Source organism: Phocoena sinus, chromosome 2, assembly GCF_008692025.1.
Source record: "Phocoena sinus isolate mPhoSin1 chromosome 2, mPhoSin1.pri, whole genome shotgun sequence".
In the NCBI taxonomy this organism is placed as follows: Eukaryota; Metazoa; Chordata; class Mammalia; order Artiodactyla; family Phocoenidae; genus Phocoena; species Phocoena sinus.
Window position 1 is genome coordinate 8,225,307 of NC_045764.1, and position 18,212 is coordinate 8,243,518.

Sequence of the window (18,212 nt, forward strand, 5' to 3'; positions counted from 1 at the left end):
GGCCAAAAGAGGGAAACCCAGGCCAGTGGGACAAATGCACTAGGTCTCACAATTATAAATGAACCTCTTATAACCAAATGCATGTATATTTGATCATTTTGGGATGTTCTGGAAGTATCTCTCAAAAGGATGCTCTTGGCACTTTGGGTGAGACAGTTTTTTGTTTTTTTTTATTGAAATATAGTTGATTTACAATGTGTTAATTTTTGCTGTACAGCAAAGTGATTTAGTTAAATATATATACACACACACACACACACACACACACACACACACACACATTCTTTTTCATATTCTTTTCCACGATGGTGTATCGCAGGATATTGAATATAGTTCCCTGTGCTGTACAGTAGGACCTTGTTGTTTATCCATCCTATAGATACTCGTTTGCATCTGCTCATCCCACGCTCTCACTCCACCCCTCCCCTACCCCCCTCCCCCTTGGCAACCACAAGTCTGTTCTCTATGGGGTGGGACAGTTTTTTTACTGTGATAAAAGTTACCGTGGTCTCCATTGATAAGTGTACAGTTCAGTGGCATTAAGTACGTTTACCTTGTTTTACAGCCATCACCACATCCATCCACAGAGCTCTTCATCATACAGAACTGAGACTCTGTACCCCTTAAACAGTAACTCCCCACCGCCAGCCCCTGGCAACCTCCATTCTATTTTCTGTCTTTATGAACTTGACCACTCTGGGTACCTCACGTGAGTGGAATCATGCAGTATCTGTCCTGTTGTGGTTGGCTTATTTGACTTGGCATAATGTCCTCAAGGTCCATCCATGTTGTAGCCAGTGTCCGAAGTTCCTTCCTTTTGATGGCTAATATTCCATTGTATGCAGTTACCACGTTTTGTTTATTCACCCACCAGTCCATGGACCCTTGTGTAGCTTCCACCTTTCGGCTGTAGTGAATAATGCTGCTGTGAACGTGGGTTTATAAATACCTGTTCAAGTCCCTGCTTTCAGTTGTTTTGGGTGAATACCCAGAAATGGACTTGCTGGATCATATCATAATTCTAGTTTTCATCCTTTGAGGAGCTGCCATACTGCTTTCCATAACGACTGCACCATTTTATATTCCCACCAACAGTGTGTGAAGATTCCATTCTGCACATCCTTACCCACACTTGTTATTTTCTGGGTTTTTTTTTTTTTAATAACAGCCAACCTAGGAATTCCCTGGCAGTCCAGTGGTTAGGACTCTGCGCTTTCCCTGCTGAGGGCACTGGTTCAATCCCTGGTCGGGGAATTATGATCCTGCAAGTTTCACCGTGCAGCCAAAAAAATAAACAAATAAATAGTAGCCATCCTAGTGGTATTAGGTGGTATCTCACTATGGTTTGGGTTTGCTTTTCCCTGACGATTAGCGACGTTGAGCATCTTTTCGTATGCTCTCTGGCCATTTGTACATCTTCTTCACGGACACGTCTATTCAAGGGACAGTTCTCAATTGAGTGGGACAGTCCCTTGCATCCAGTTCCCCCATATGCTTGTAGTGTTTCCTTTCATTGGATAACCCAAAACGCCCACAGAATCCAGCACACACCCCGTCCCGGGGGAGAGGGGCTTGCAGAATACCGCTCCCCGCCCTGGGTGAAGAATCATAACTAACAGAATGTATTTAAAGTGAACACCCACTCTGCACCCGCCCTCCAACACGCCCCCTTCTGTCTCACGAGTGCAGCCTTAGGTCAGCTCATTAATGACCAGGGAGAAGGACGGCTGGTACTTAACGCCCATGGCACCGTGGCGGGCTTGGTGCTGAGTGCCTTCTGTAAGTTGTGTGGCTGCATCTTTGCACCATCTCTGAGATGAAGACTATTCTTTATCTTAGTTTTCCCTGTGGAAAAGATGAGGCACAGGGTGGTTATGAGATTCACCCGGGGTTGCATATCCGCTGAATGGCAGAGTCAGTCAGGGCTGAAGTTGGCAGCCTGATTCCAGATCACAGATCTCACCCGCTGGGCTGCACTGTGCCCCGGAGGGCAGACTCTCCTTAGAGAACTTCAAAGCCAAGTACACCTGTTGTAACATGGTCAGTGGCTGTGTTCAGAGGAGATCCCGCTGCCTGTATTTTCCTGTTTAACTAAACCTAGTTTGGAGCGATTGCAACAACCGACTATACATTAAGGCACACACACAGGTGAAGCGGTCTGTCGGCCATCACTTCTCCTTCTGGAAGTTCTTCAGCACATCACCGCACAGAATAGCTCCACTGAAGGCAAATGTTCAAAATCGTGGAGGGCGTGGTAGTGATCAAATTCAGTTCTGTGAAAGAACCTCGCTTGGTGACAGCTGCTGAACCAAGACTTAACCTGGGCTCAAGCCCAGAGCGCTCAGACTACAGTATTTGGGGGTTTTGCTGAATGGAAGAACAAAGACGCTGCATGTAGTTCCAGGGACTTGCAAATTTCTTCCTCTCTCTAAACCCTCATTTTCTCATTATAAAGTGGAAATGATAATACCAGTCTTACGTACCTCGTAGGTGGCAAGCGTCTCTGATGGTGTTTGTTTAATCCATGTGAAAGCACTTCGGAAGAATTCAGGAATAAAAAGTGAGGACTGTCCACCAGGGGGCAGACTTGGGCAGTAGATGCCTGGGAAGTCGCTGACTGGGATGAAATCGCCCTCAACCCCAGCAAGTAAACAGTTGCCCCAAACTGTGCTTATACAGACCCCTGGGTTAAGGGAGCAGACATGGTTTCTCTCGGAGTTGTTCAGTTCAGTCTAGTCACAGATGCTGAGCTGAAGGTGAAGATTTCAGTGCTTTTGAACATAATGATCACAGAGGACTCTGGGATGAATGGGAAATTTTAAAAAAGAAATCCCCAGAACTAAAGAGGTGATGCATTCGGAGCCAGCCACATTTAGGGTCCAGGTGCCCACAGCCATCAGCCTGCCTGCTGACCTGGGTGGTGTGTGCCCTTCTAGAACCACAGCTGTCTCTTCTCAGCACCTGTCCTGGAGCTTAGTGACTTGCGTCAGTGAGCCCGAGGTGGCTCTTCTGAAGGTTACGTAGGGGACAGAATCGCGTCACAAGGCCACCCGTCTCCTTCCCATCATCAAAAATAATATTTTCATCTGCATAAGTTGACACTTAGAGTCTATAAAAATTTTTTCACTTGTCTTACATTTTTTGAGGCTCATGAGTGGGATGGAATCATCAGCTTTACTGAGGGAGGAAACCGATGCTGGAGAGATTTAGTAACTTAGTGAAAGACAAGGAACCAGAAGTGGTGGAACAGGCTTGGCACAGTTGTAAAAAGATGGTGGAAGGCCCCAGAGCAGAATGATTGTGATTAGGGGTTTAGACTCCGTGGCTCACAGACTTGGGTTCCCTTCCTACCTCTGCCTCTTAGCAACTGCAATAAATGTGGACACCTTCTGTGACGTCTCCAAGCTTCATTTTCTTCTTTGGTTGAACAAGGATATTAAAAGACCCAACCCACCACCTTCTTGGGGAGATTAAGTGAGATAGACATGAAGGTGGTTAGCACCCCACCAGGCACGTTATTAGCTCCCGCTGAGATAGAATTGCTCACTTGGAATCAGATCTGAGCTCATCTTGGCTGCGAATTTCTGCGTGCTGCCCACACTGCCCTCTGGCACTTTGGAGGCCTTGAAGGACCTGAGAGTGGTGCCAGACACGTAACCGGTAGGTGATGCTGATACCAGCTGACCCAGCGCCCTCCCTGTGTCTTGGGGAGCGATTCCTACAACGTACTAGAATCTAAGTTGTTCAGCTACCATAAGCTGTTTATTCCTGCTTCCTCCAAGTCCTTATTTCATTCGCTTTTTTAACGCATTCACAGTTATTTTTATCTAAGGAATATATGCCGTGGTTTAGAAGCCACATGGCTCTAGGAGGCTGTTTAAGAAAAAGAGCCCCCCTCCCCCCTCCCGCCCCCCCCCCCCCCCCCCCCCCGCAACTCCTGCCGCTTCCAGCAATTTTAGCTGTTTCTTCTGGTATTTGCCTCTCTCTGTTTGTAAATAATGGGCACAGGGTGTTATTCCTTGATTTATCCATCTTTCATGTACTGAATTCTTCGTAAGGTAGGTGAGGATTGAGGTCTCCTATGCAACCACCCACACTTTCATTTTCCCAGTATGGTGATAGCACAGTTCTGGGCAAAAGCCATACCCATCAGCATTACATTATTATGACTAATCCAAGTAGCATCGTAAGGTTGTGATTCCTCTTTTAGACAACCAGTTATTTTACCGAAAGGTAATAATAATTGCCTTGCTGTTACTTGTTTTAGTTTCTATGTACCCACCATTTTTTTTTCCAGAAGCTACAGATTCCCAAATGTCTACCGACGTTAATTTGCATATACATCAGATAATTCATCCATTCCTCTCTTTAGCTTGGGTTTTGTTGCTGCTGCCTTTGTTGTTTTTCCAGGCACCTTCCTTTTAGAGTCCTCTGTCCTTCTGTTCCTGTCTGGACATGGCCTCATTCATAGCCCTCAGCCCAAGATGCCCCTTTCCTGTCCCGTCTTCCCTTCACCCCAGCTCTGGACTGGATGCTCTGCTTCCTGGATCCCGAGTCTTCCTGTGTTTTGTTTTACAACATTGTTTCACTGGAGAACATCCTGCAGTAACCCAGAGAAAGCGTATATGAGAAGTAAAATGTTTGGGTCCTTGCATATCTGCAAAAGTCTTTGCTCTACTTTTATATCTGGTTAATGGTTTGACTGGATGTGGAAATACAGAATGACTTCTCTCGGAACATCAAAGGTGCTGCCTCAGAGTCTTTGAGAGTTGCTTGCTCTGGTGAAGTCTGCAGTCCATACGCTGTATGTGGACTCCCCCCACCTCCATGACCACCCACGGGATCTCTTAGGATTTCTTCTTTATTCCTCTTCATCTGAAGTTGCAGGATGGTGCGCCCTAAAGTAGGTCTTTGTAAGCCCACTATGTTGTGTATTCAGCGGGCACTTTTAGTCTGGACATTCGTATTCTTCAGTTCTGGGAGGTTTTTCGTATTGTTTCTTTAGTGATGTCTCTCTGTTTCCTCTGTGCTCTCCTTCTGGAGCTCCTGTTAATCTGATGCCGTGCACAGCCTCCTGCTTTGATACCTGGTTTCTCCTATTTTCCATCTTTGTCATTTTGTTCTACTTTCTAGAAGATTTCCTCAGTATTATCTTTAATGTCCTCTATTGATTTTTTAACCTTTGCCATCATGTTTTGAATTTCCCAGACTTCCTTCATATTATCTGATTTTTCTTTATATACATGTAATCCTATTGTTGTCTTTGAGCCTAATATCCTCTTATCACTCCAATAATATTAAGTGTCATGCATGTTCTGTTTCCTTTGTGTTTCTTTCCAGTTCTTTTTCTTCTTTTTCTGTTTATTTATTTTGGTCTCTGTCTTTCATGTAGGAGGCTTTCCATCCATATTTAAGAGTGAGGCACTCAAAAGCTCCAAGTGCCCAGGTGGGGATGGTCCTCTGTGGCTGTGCCTGTGGAGTGTCCCAGTGGCAAGCTGTTTCTTTCAGTGGGAACCCTAAGTATCAGTGCTTGGTGTCTTTTCTTGTGGCTCTTCATTGTCTCCAGAGGATGTAATGTCTTACTTCCCTCCTGGGATGTCTCCTCCCGCTTCAGGGTCTTGGGGACGGAGTGACCTCCATTGGGGTGTAGGCCCCCTTTTGAATCCCTGAGCTCTCGGTCTGCTTCATCCTAGCTTCCTACGCATCATCTTCTCCAGAGAGCAGACCTCTGGTCTCTTCAACAGCACAAAAGCGAGGAAAGGTGTTTTGCTCTGTTCATTTGTTTTGTCATTTTCCCCAAACCACGAATGCCAGCTCTCACTTTCCACTCTTCACCAGCAGACAGAAAGCAGAACTGCAGTGGATTTCTCTCTCACTTCTCCTTGCTTTACAATCCCCCTATTTTCTACCAAAAGAGCAGGAAATTACAGTCATAATCTGTCCAAGATGCAGAAAGTTAGAATCTGGTCAGGAACGAGCGGGGCTCTACTCGTCTCCTTTCAGTGGAGCAGGAAGACGTGTCAAAAGGGGTCGTCGGGGCTTCCCTGGTGGCGCAGTGGTTGAGAGTCCGCCTGCCAATGTGGGGGACGCGGGTTCGTGCCCCAGTCCGGGAGGATCCCACATGCCGCGGAGCGGCTGGGCCCGTGAGCCATGGCCGCTGAGCCTGCGCGTCCGGAGCCTGTGCTCCGCAACGGGAGAGGCCACAGCGGTGAGGGGCCCACGTACCGCAAAAAAAAAAAAGAGAGAGAGAGATCATCGACACCCAACGTGGCCACTTCCTTCACCAGCATTTCTGTTGTGTTTCGACTCATTCAGGGGACAGGGGGTGATGGAAAGGAAACTTATGACCAAGGGATGGACGAAATTCATTGAGAAATGTGTGTCTAGTTCCGAGGAAAACTCCCATGGGAAGTGAGCCTAGGATGATGTGTGCTTCCTAGGAAGCGACCCAGGAAAGCAGAGCTCCTCTGCCAAGTTTTCCATCTGGTCGTCTCTCTCTTGGGATGTGGCTTCCTCTGTCAACTGGAGAAGGCCCATCAGTCAGCCCCGTGGGGGGCAGTGGACTTGCGACACTAGAGGGAGTGCTGGGGTGGACGTGGACTCTAATCTCAGCACTTCCACCACCTTCAGGATTGAATCCTGCCTGCTCGGAGTTCTCCACTGGCAAAGTGAGCTTGCTGTCAAAATTAGTCACCACAATAATTTTCAGAAGCTCTGCAGACAACATGTGCTAGGTCATAAAATGTCAAAATGGTTTTTTTAATTTTTAAAAAGAAGGATTCCCTTAGATGATAGATCTTAAAGTTATAAGGGAAATAAAGAATTCTGAAATCCAGCTTCCTATCATCTTCAGAGGCATACCTTCCGAGAGATAAGAAAAGAGGCTCCCGGAACTTCCCTGGTGGCTCAGTGGTTAAGAATCCACCTGCCAATGCAGCGGACACGGGTTTGAGCCCTGGTCCGGGACAATCCCACATGCCGCAGAGCAACTAAGCCCACGCACCACAACTACCGAAGCCCCCACGCCTAGAGCCCGTGCTCCGCAACAAGAGAAGCCACCACAAAGAGAAGCCCGCGCACCACAACGAAGAGTAGCGCCGCAACTAGAGAAAGCCCGCGCACAGCCACAAAGACCCAATGCAGCCATAAATGAATGAATGAAAGAAAAGAGGCCCCTACGCTGAAGGACCTTCCACTGCTATTCAGTTCCTCAGAGGAGCAATTTGATCCTTAGATGATTTAAGTTGGGTGAAGTGAGGGAACTGGTCAAAATAACTAGCTGCCCTGTTATGGATCTCATGTTTGAATGGAAGGGGTTGACCATCCACTCTTTATATACGTCCATCACATTTAAATGCTTGATCTCAAAATTTATCTTGTCTGAAATGATAACCGAAGAAGCGGGGCCCGTGGTCACCATCTGAAGACGCACAGAAGTGTGTCTCCTGGGTTGGAGGAGAAGTTGGCACCAGCATTTTTCTGAGTGAATTTTGATGATCACCTTCCACTGACCTCTCACTAAACAAGGCGCATAGTCAATGCTCAGTAAATTGTTTTTAATGGCTTCGTTTCCAACCCCAGGGAGAAAGGATTTGCCTATTTCCTAGGGAATTACCAAGTTTGGAGCCTACGTGTACCCACTGAGAGCAGATCATGTCAGAAAAACAAACTTAAAATTCCTCCTTTCTGTGCGCTGGGGGATCTGGTCGAGCCTTCTGTGCCTAGATGTCCCCGTTGAACTAAGAGCGTCACACATGATTGAAGTTCAAACAATCGTGCCTGGGCCAAGTTTGCTACTTTGGTCTAAATACCATCACTCTTGCTGAAACTAAAATAAGCAACCTTTATCCAAGATCTTCCAAGAGATTTGCTAATGAGCAGAGGATATCTCATCTGAAGATGAGAGAAACAAAAGCCCAGAATCAAGTCCCACAGGACAAAGGAACCAACATAAACATTTGTCTCAGACTCACAGAATCCTGGTCGTTATCTCTTAGATGGAGGGTTGCCAGCTTGGTGTATGCGCTCGCGTGACAGAGAGAGGAAGGGAAGGAGGACAGAGAGGGACTTCCATCTTCAACTCTCTAGAAATAAACGTACGCAGACCCATCATCTGGGCTGTGCCCGTGACCTCTACAGGAGAGATGCCTCAGGATCGTGAAATGGACTGTATGCAGAGTGGACAGTGGGAGAAATACCCGGGCCACCGAGTGAGAGAGTGCCCCAGACAAACAGGGACTTGACTGATGAAAAACTGGCAGAGGGCTCAGCGAGGAATTGTGCTCTCATCAGCCTTATCCCGCTCGTCAGCCCCCGATGGCCTGGGGGCGCCTTCCCGTAGCCACTGTAGGTTGTGCAGTGAGACAGGGCGTCACGTGGGCTCAACGAGGCTGAATGTGGGTGTCAGGACCCACTGGGATGATATACGTGGTAACCGATACACACACACATGTAGACAAACAATGCTGCCCACCTCCTTAAAAAGTAAGTCTTACTAGAGAGTCCAACAGCCATTATGGAGAACAGTATGGAGGTTCCTTAAAAAACCAAAAGTAGAACTACCGTATGATCCAGCAATCCCACTCCTGGGCATATATCCAGAGAAAACTCTTTTTCAAAAAGATACATGGGGGCTTCCCTGGTGGCGCAGTGGTTGAGAGTCCGCCTGCCAATGCGGGGGGCACGGGTTCATGCCCCGGTCTGGGAAGATCCCACATGCCGCGGAGCGGCTGGGCCCGTGAGCCATGGCCGCTGAGCCTGCGCGTCCGGAGCCTGTGCTCCGCAACGGGAGAGGCCACAGCAGTGAGAGACCCACGTACCACAAAAAAAAAAAGAAGTTACATGGACTTCCCTGGTGGCACAGTGGTTAGGAATACGCCTGCCAGTGCAGGGGACACGGGTTCGAGCCCTGGTCTGGGAAGATCCCACATGCCGTGGAGCAGCTAAGCCTGTGAGCCACAACTACTGAGCCTGCGCTCTAGAGCCCCCGAGCCACAACTACTACAGCCTGTGCGCCTAGAGCCCGTGCTCCGCAACAAGAGAAGCCACCTCAATGAGAAGTCTGTGCACTGCAACGAAGAGTAGCCCCCGCTTGCCGCAACTAGAGAGAGCCTGCGTGCAGCAGCGAAGACCCAACGCAGCCAAAAAAAAAAAAAAAAAAAGATACATGCACCCCTATGTTCATTGCAGCACTATTTTTTTTTTTTTTTTTTTTTTTGCGATACGCGGGCCTCTCACTGTTGTGGCCTCTTCCGTTTTGGAGCACAGGCTCCGGACACGCAGGCCCAGCGGCCATGGCTCACGGGCCCAGCCGCTCCGTGGCATGTGGGATCCTCCCGGACCGGGGCACGAACCCGTGTCCCCTGCATCGGCAGGCGGACTCTCAACCACTGCGCCACCAGGGAAGCCCCTGCAGCACTATTTACAACAGCCAAGACATGGAAGCAACCTAAATGTCCATCGACAGATGAATGGATAAAGAAGATGTGGTACATGTATACAATGGAATATTACTCAGCCATAAAAAAGAATGAAATAATGCCATGTGCAGCAACATGGATGGACCTAGAGATCGTCATACTAAGTGAAGTAAGTCAGACAAAGACGAATACCATATGCTATCACTTATCCGTGGAATCTAAAATAATGATACAAACGAACTTATTTACAAAACAGAAATAAAGTCACATACGTAGAAAAGAAACTTATGGTTACTGGGGGGCAAAAAAAGGGGGGAGGGATAAGTTGGGAGATTGGGATTGACATATACACACCACTATATATAAAATAGATAAGCAACAAGGACCTACTGTATAGCACAGGGAACTCTATTCAATGCTCTGTAATGGCCTATATGGGAAAAGACTCTAAAAAAGAGTGGATATATGTATATGTATAACTGTTCTGTACAGCAGAAGTTAACACAACATTGTAAATCCACTATAGTCCAATAAAAAGTTTTTTTTTTTTTTTTTTTTTTTTTTTTTTTTTTTTTTTTTTTGCGCTATGCGGGCCTCTCACTGTTTGCGGAGCACAGGCTCCGGACGCGCAGGCTCAGCAGCCATGGCTCACGGGCCAGCCACTCCGCGGCATGTGGGATCTTCCCGGACCGGGGCACGAACCCGCGTCCCCTGCATCGGCAGGCGGACTCTCAACCACTGCGCCACCAGGGAAGCCCTCAATAAAAAGTTTTTTAAAAAATAAAATAAAATGTAAAAAAAAAAGCTTCCAATAAATGCTAAAAAAATACTGAAGAAGAGACAAAATTGTGGAGTTCAGAAGATTCAGAAATGCCAGTAAGTGAAAATAAATAATGCAGACCCGATGTTTGTAGTGAGTCTCAGAGTTTCCAAATCACCTCTACATTTCCGCCTCACCAGACTCAATACAATAATTGGAAAAGAAATTGTTCTCCCCATTCTACTGACGAGGAAGATGAAACTCAGAGAGGTCCAGGGATGTATTTATTCAATGCCCCAGAGGAGAAATAGTCTTAAAGAGATGGCAAGAAACCATCCTCTTCAGGCGTTTTGCGGGTACAAAGAAAGATGGTTACAGTGGGTGAGGATTTACCGGAAAAACCATGGGGCAGCCCTGCAGGTCGTTCTGCTTGGACTTGGCAAAGGTCATTCTCATTGAAATCTTTTCAACCTACCATGTGGTTGCTCATCATCTTTTCTGTCATAAAGCTCTCACGAATCTTCCATGAAAGCTGGAATTTCTCTCATTTCTGACCAAGGAGGAAGGCTTTTCATTAAGATTCTCCGTTGACTCTGAATATCACCACCAGGGCCCTTGCAGCGAGGGGGTCGTGACGAGTTCCTCCAGCTCTCAGGACTTTTGGAGACCGTCCTTACACCTGTCACTTGGGGATTCTCATGGGGCTCTCTCTTTGGAACACTCAGAGACCCTCAGAATGGAAACCTTTTTGAGCATATTGTTAACCGTGAGGCTGCTGATAGATGACCTCAGGCCTTCTCATTCGGCAACTTGTAGAACAGTGCAGAATGCCATCCTCCACAGCCCTGTCTGAACACACACACACACACACACACACACACACACGCACACCCTGCAGAGAGTCACGTTTTGTCTGTCCATACCACGTGGCAAAAGATCACAGAAAGTGGCACACGTGATTCAGTAGTAAGACAGATGTCCAAAGGACACGTGACCTCCGTGACATCACTGACCCTCCCATCAGCATCCCCCTGTTACCAGTGAGTCTCAGGAGGAAATGACTCCATGCCCACCAGACCACCCTAGATTCCCAAGGAAGACTCCAGCTCAGCAGACAACCCTGCCGACACCCCTCCTCAAATGGCTCTCAGAGCACTGGGGGCACAGAGGAGTGTCCCCCGTCCAGCCTGTGGGTGATGCCGGTGAGAAACACCCGTACATCTTCCTTGAAGGGCCTTCTGATCCCCATCTTTCTGCATTTCCTCCTCGGTCGGGGGAAAACCCATTGCTCCAGGAAAGTGTGGGATTTTTGCACGAACTCTTCGTGATCGTGTTCGGTTTATTTGCTCTGCTTGAGCAGAAACACTTGAAAAGAGCCACCTCTGCATTTGAGAGAAGCCAGATGAGAAAAAGGTGCAGTGATCTTTGGAATGTTATATGGTAGGCGGATTCCTGGAAACATCTGTCCACTTCTCTCCACGGGGACTCAGCTCTCAGGGTTTGAGGTACAACGGGAGGTATGTGGTGTGGGCAGGAAATCTAGAGCTCTGTTCCATCGCAGGGGATAAAATCACCTGGGAGGACGAGGTATAAACGGGGGAAGGTATTATAAACAGGAGACATCAGGGAATCAGGCAGCAGCTGCGAGGTAGGAAAGCATGTTCTTCGCCATTAGAGAGCATCTCTTTCCCCACCCCCATCCCCGTTCCTGGGTTGGGTCTTATACACACGATTTAGACTCTGTGCTGATTCCTCTGAGGACAGTTGATGCCACGATTCTTGAACTCAATAAATACTAAATGGAAACGGTGAGAAGGAATACCGCAGCTCTCTTTCCCGTCACATTTTGCAAGAGTGGGAACGTCTAGGCCACCTCATTCTTCAATCCTCTTCCCTCTTACCGGTCACGTTCTGGCTCTCATTGTTTTTAATATCTTCACTGGGAGATGGTCAAGGTCAGAGAAAGTGGAAATTCACCCCAGTTAGAGGCACTGGTTCCCACTTACCCTGAGGACACATATGGTCGGTGAGAGAGAATTCGTATAAATCAGGTTCGATGTTTAAATGGGCATCTTTGGTAGCTTGATTCTGAATAATGGTACATACATTACAGTTAATGCTGCCATGCGATTAGCGTCTCACAGTCTCTCCTGGAACTGCAGAATGGACTGTGTAAAATCAAATCAAATAGAAAACGACCGCCCTCCGCCTTCCCCACTCCTGCCCTCTTTCCCAAAGATACAGAGTTTCCCTTTAGCAGGTGAGTCAAGTAATGAACTAAAAACAATGTTCGCACTTAACAGGGTTGTTCCCCATGGTTGGCTTTGAGTTGGCCTCTCCTGGGATGTTAAGTATTAGCCATCGTTGACCGTTGCCTGCAGCCTCGCGTAAATGTTTGACGGAGTACGCTGACAAGTACACACCAGCGACTTTCAGGAAGTCGACTGGTGGGAATGGAAAGGCACACAGTGCGAGTAGAAGTGAGCCACTGTGGAAACCCTGTACGGTGTTTCTGTTAAATCATTTGTCCACTGTTAAATGATTTACATTCTGATGGGACCTGGTAATCCCAGGACTGCAAATCCAAGCATTCCTCCACACTCCAGCACTGACAGTCTGTATCAATTACAGTGTCCGTAAAGCTCCTTCAGCCGGTTAAACATAAAGAATTGTTGTCCCCCATCCTTCCATGTCTCTCGTTAGTTCTCTTAGCCCACGCTCCAAGGTGGTTCGGTAGCAAACATTATTATCCATATTTGAAATTCCTAAGCTCGAAAGAGCCTGCAGGATATCCTTCCCTCAAAATACACAGGCTTGCTTCAATGCATTGTCTTGAATCACAGGGACCACTTCTGGAGCACACAAAAATAATCAGAAAATCTGTGAATCAGAGTTTGGTTTATACTTCGAAAAAAAAGTAACCCTTGTTTTAGCTAACTTTGATGCTACATGTGGTCCTGAGACCATGTTGGCTGAGACTGTGACCTGATTGATTTGGGGGAGAGCATGCCCTCCAGAAGGTCAGATGCTGGACAAGAACTTGGGGGTGCTTCCCAGCCCCGTCACAGCCACTAAAGCCTTGTGACTCTGGGGGAGTCCCCTGATGGTTTTTGGTTTCTGTTCTCAATGAAAGCGGGTGGCTGGGCTAGCTGAGGTCTAAGTCGGTGCTAGGGTTAGTTTTTTGTGCTCCAGTCACTCACTGTAGCATCTAGGGGTATCAAGGAGAGAAAAGAAAGGTAGGCATTTCTACTTGTACTTGATAACAGAAGTACAACGTCAGTTAATTTGGTTATTATTCTTGCGTGCTGGTGGACTCCAGGTTTTCCTTTGTCTCTAAGATCAGAACTGTATATCAAATACAGTGTTGTGCACTTAAAATCTTGTTAGGAGGGTAGATCTCATATTAAGTGTTCTTACCTCCCCCCGAGAAGAACACACAGAGTGACACAAGGAAACTTTTGGAGGTGACGGGTGTTTATTACCTTGAACGTGGTGATGGTATCACAGGTGTTTGCATATGTCTGAAGTAACACATTATATATACTAAGCGTGCAGTTTCTTTCTGTATCTATTATACCTCAGTCAAGCTGTTAGATACAAGGAGATATGGACTATATACATTTTGAAATATATATACATAGGATTTCTTTAAAAACCTAAGAGAGGCTTATGTCCTTTTAAGACCATGTCCATAGATCACGATTAAATATTTGGGGGAAGAACTAGAGAACAGAGTTTTGTTTTGTTTTGCTTTTTAACATCTCTATTGGAGTATAATTGCTTTACAATGGTGTGTTAGTTTCTGCTTTATAACAAAGTGAATCAGTTATACATATACATATGTTCCCATATCTCTTCCCTCTTGCGTCTCCCTCCCTCCCACCCTCCCTATCCCACCCCTCTAGGTGGTCACAGAGCACCGAGCTGATCTCCCTGTGCTATGTGGCTGCTTCCCACTAGCTATCTGTTTTACGTTTGGTAGTGTATATATGTCCATGCCACTCTCTTACTTTGTCACAGCTTACCCTTCCCCCTCCCCATATCCTCAAGTCCATTCTCTAGTAGGTCTGTGTCTTTATTCCTGTCTTACCCCTAGGTTCTTCATGACATTTTTTTTCTTAGATTCCATATATATGTGTTAGCATACAGTATTTGTTTTTCTCTTTCTGAGTTACTTCACTCTGTATGACAGACTCTAGGTCCATCCACCTCGCTACAAATAACTCAATTTCGTTTCTTTTCATGGATGAGTAATATTCCATTGTATATATGTGCCACATCTTCTTTATCCATTCATCTGTTGATGGACACTTAGGTTGCTTCCATGTCCTGGCTATTGTAAATAGAGCTGCAGTGAACATTTTGGTACATGTCTCTTTTTGAATTATGGTTTTCTCATGGTATATGCCCAGTAGTGGGATTGCTGGGTCATATGGTAGTTCTATTTGTAGTTTTTTAAGGAACCTTCATACTGTTCTCCAGTGTGGCTGTACCAATTTACATTCCCACCAACAGTGCAAGAGAGTTCCCTTTTCTCCACACCCTCTCCAGCATTTATTGTTTCTAGATTTTTTGATGATGACCATTCTGACAGGTGTGAGATGATATCTCATTGTAGTTTTGATTTGCATTTCTCTAATGATTAATGATGTTGAGCATTCTTTCATGTGTTTGTTGGCAATCTGTAGAACAGAGCATTTTTAAACTTGGATTCTCTAACAGTGCGGACCAGTAGAACTTTCTACAATGAGCGAAGTGCCCTGCATGTGCTCTGACATCATGGTAGCCAACAGCTACCTCGAAGTATTGAGTACGTGAAAGAGATGTGGCTAGTGCAACTGGGGAATTCTATTTTTCATTTTATTTAATTTTAAAAGAGTCACAATCCCACTGTAACCTTTTCTTCAGTAAAGCCTTATTCCTGGTTCCCAAGTAGAGTTTAGAAAGAAAAATGCATGTGGTTATCAAGTAACCTTACTCTGATTAATCAGGTTGACAGATTTGTAAAAAGCCGGGGACTGGCCCATCCCTTAATTTCTCATGAAGACAAAGATGAAGCCCTGGAGGCAACTGTGTAGACCCAGGACCACTGGATTCATTGTAAGAGCTGTAAAAAGCATGTCAGGGAGCCAGGCTCCAAGTAATTCAGAGAAGATATTCTATGAGTGCTTGAGATTTTAGGGAACACCTTAGAAAAGAAATACCCATCCTCTTTGGGGAGAGATCATAAAGAAATCATCATTAAAGGACCAAACTTATCTTCCTTGGTTTTCCTTTCAGGAGCTGATTGATGTTGACAGTGAAGTGGTGTTTGAATTAGCCTCGTATATTTTACAGGTAAGTCGTCTCCCCCTTTGTCTTTGTATGCCAGGGCCATACACAGAAGAAAAAGGAATAAGACTTACTATGCATGGCAGTTGCTATATCCACTAGCTCTTTGACTTCTAAGTTATTTTTAGCCACAAGCAGGAAAGAGCTACTGGGGAAACTACACCATGGCAGCAAATAGAGTCTTCTCTATTCTCTGTTCTTCTCCAAAATGTTAAGACTGTATTTCTCTGCAAAGGAAAATTGTGTGTATAACCTGAGATTGGGGGAAACTGAGACCATTCAGTGACCCCTTTTTCTTCAGGTCACTGGAGAAAGCCAAGTAAAAAGCAGGAATTAATTGCCAGGAGAATCACTGTCATGAAAGACAAGGAAAAGATCCTTAGCTTATGTGAAAAAGAGGCCTACTGAGTATTAGAAACAGTGGCAAGATGAGCTAAAATGATGTCATTAATTTATTCCTTCAGCAGGATTTAGTGAGCAACTACTATGTTCCAGGCGTTATGCTAATGCATTACAGATTCCATGGTCCCTGCCTCCAAAAGCCCACAATACAGGATAAAACAACAAATAACACAAGACATGGACACATAGATAGTGCTATCCAGACAGACGGCCAGGTTCAGAATCTTTAAACTGGAAAAAGTTAGATCAGGGCTTAGCAATGGAAACTTTCCCTTTGTCATTATGAATCACTTTCTTTGTATATAACTTTCTGAAGTTTAATTGTCTCATATTCAAGTGGTAAATACACGTGTCCTTCCTTAATTATATTACTATAGCTCATAGGACGAAACAGCAGTCAGTTGGACTGATTCAGTAGAGGACTTCGTTACAATGTATTTTAAAATCTGTAACGTGAGATCAGAATGTGTCACTGATGTTAAATTTTCTTCTTCTACAGGAGGCAAAGGGAGACTTTTCTAGGTGAGTTTACGAGAGTTTTTGGCTTAAAAATGTATTCTGTTGCATCTCTATTAAAAGAAACTATTCTGTCTTTTCTTCGTAGGAGGGCAATTTATTAATATTATATCTTAATGTTGAAATCCAGTTCCCAACTTGTCAATGGAAATAGACACATCAGGCAGAGAAAGCCCAGTAATAGGAGGATATTCTGCACCAAACGAAAGTTACTAAGAGGCTGAGGTTAGAACCCACTGTCACACATGGCCGTTGTATTGAGGTGTGTCAGGTCGCCCAGGTGTCTTCGTGGAGCCTTGAATTATCACTGTGGTATGAACTATAGTGATAGAGCTAACCCCATGGACGCAAACATCTTTTTTTTCCTCTGTTTTAGTTCCAACCCTGAAGGTACAAAATCCTAGCCCGCAGGAAGATGTCTTTCGTGAAAGTGTTACAATATAAATATCCCACTTCTACTGTCTTTCCTTTTCCAGATGTTACGTTAGGGAGAGAACATAAACAGACTTAACCACGGGGAAAAATGTGCCCTGCTTTAATAACCCTGTAGATCCACAAACTTCAACCTCGTCATTCATTTCATTAAGCGTGGCCCGTTGACCAGTAGGGCTGAAGTGCCAGTCTCTCCTGATCATTACTGGAGACAGAGTAGGGGTTGTGACCATCCACCAACAGGACTGTCTGCTCAAAGACAGACATCATTCCTGGGATTCTGAACTCCCCTGAGACAAGTCCAGTATAGCTCATTCTTTAGAATCAAGGTCTAGAGATATGAAGACTCAACCACATGTACCAGAACAGCATCAGGGCGTGGGATCCTGGCCCATCATTAGGAAATTAGCAAACTTGGTATGAAAAAGAAATGCAGGTTATACCTCTGCTCAGTGAAGGAACTTGGGTGTTTTCTCCTGCTTTGGGGGATCTGATCTGTAAATGCCGCCTAAACTACTTCACCTGGTGGTCTTCCTCTACTTGTCCAGCTTCTCAACTTCATGCTGACTGGTTTTTCAGGTCTTAGCTGCCTTCTCTCTGCTCGCCATGCATTTCTAAGGCTTTCTAGCAAAGGCAGAGGTATATTTTCTCACTCAGATATCTCAGCAAAACCAAAAAAATTCTTTGACAATCTAAAACAAGGGTCAGCAAACACTTTCTGTAAAGAACCAGACAGTAAATACTTGGGTTTTGCAGGCCACCCAGTCTCTGTTGCAACTACTCACCCCTCCCTTTCTAAGTGCAAAAGCAGCCAGAGACAGTAGGTAAGCAAATGAGTATGTCGGTATTCCAATAAAACTTTATTTATAAATTCAGAAATTTGAATATCATATACATTTTCGTGTACCACAAAATATTCTTCTTCTTTTGATTTTTTTTTTTCCCCAACTGTTTAAAACTTTTTTCTTAAGATTTTTTTCCCAACCATGCTTAGCTCACAGGCCACATAAAAACAAGCAGGGTTGGCCAGTGGGTTGTAGTGGGCTGACCCCTGATCCTAAAATATAGTCCCTTCAGCTCAGTTTGATTATTTGTAGAAGGAGACCTCCAGGCCCCTTTTATTTAGGTTTCCCAAGTTCTTGCTATGAAACAGAGGTAGTCCTTTTTCTGGGAGGGGCGATGAAGGTTTATTTATAGCCTTAGCAGGAGACCTTGTAGGTGGCCAATAACTGTTGACCGAATGGATTGAGTGCAACATTTTCAGGATCTAGAAACTATACTTTGTTCTGTTTTTTCTTTGTTAGTTTTTTATGCCTTTCATTTGGTATTGGACTTGAGGCTCTTGGTAAGTG

At 45.4% G+C, this 18,212-nt stretch overlaps 1 protein-coding gene across 8 annotated transcripts in view; it reads left to right on the plus strand.

The window, feature by feature from the left end:
- FRMD4A (FERM domain containing 4A) overlaps nt 1-18,212 on the plus strand; it is a 331,795-nt gene that overhangs the window by 209,551 nt on the left and 104,032 nt on the right. For all 8 annotated transcript variants that reach the window (XR_004348140.1, XM_032620676.1, XM_032620632.1 and 5 more), the window contains exons 6-7: nt 15,460-15,516; nt 16,412-16,434. Coding sequence is in view for 7 of the 8 variants with exons in the window: in XM_032620676.1 (XP_032476567.1) it covers nt 15,460-15,516; nt 16,412-16,434 (80 nt within the window). In the remaining variant the exon portion in view is untranslated. The remainder of the gene's footprint in view (nt 1-15,459; nt 15,517-16,411; nt 16,435-18,212) is intronic.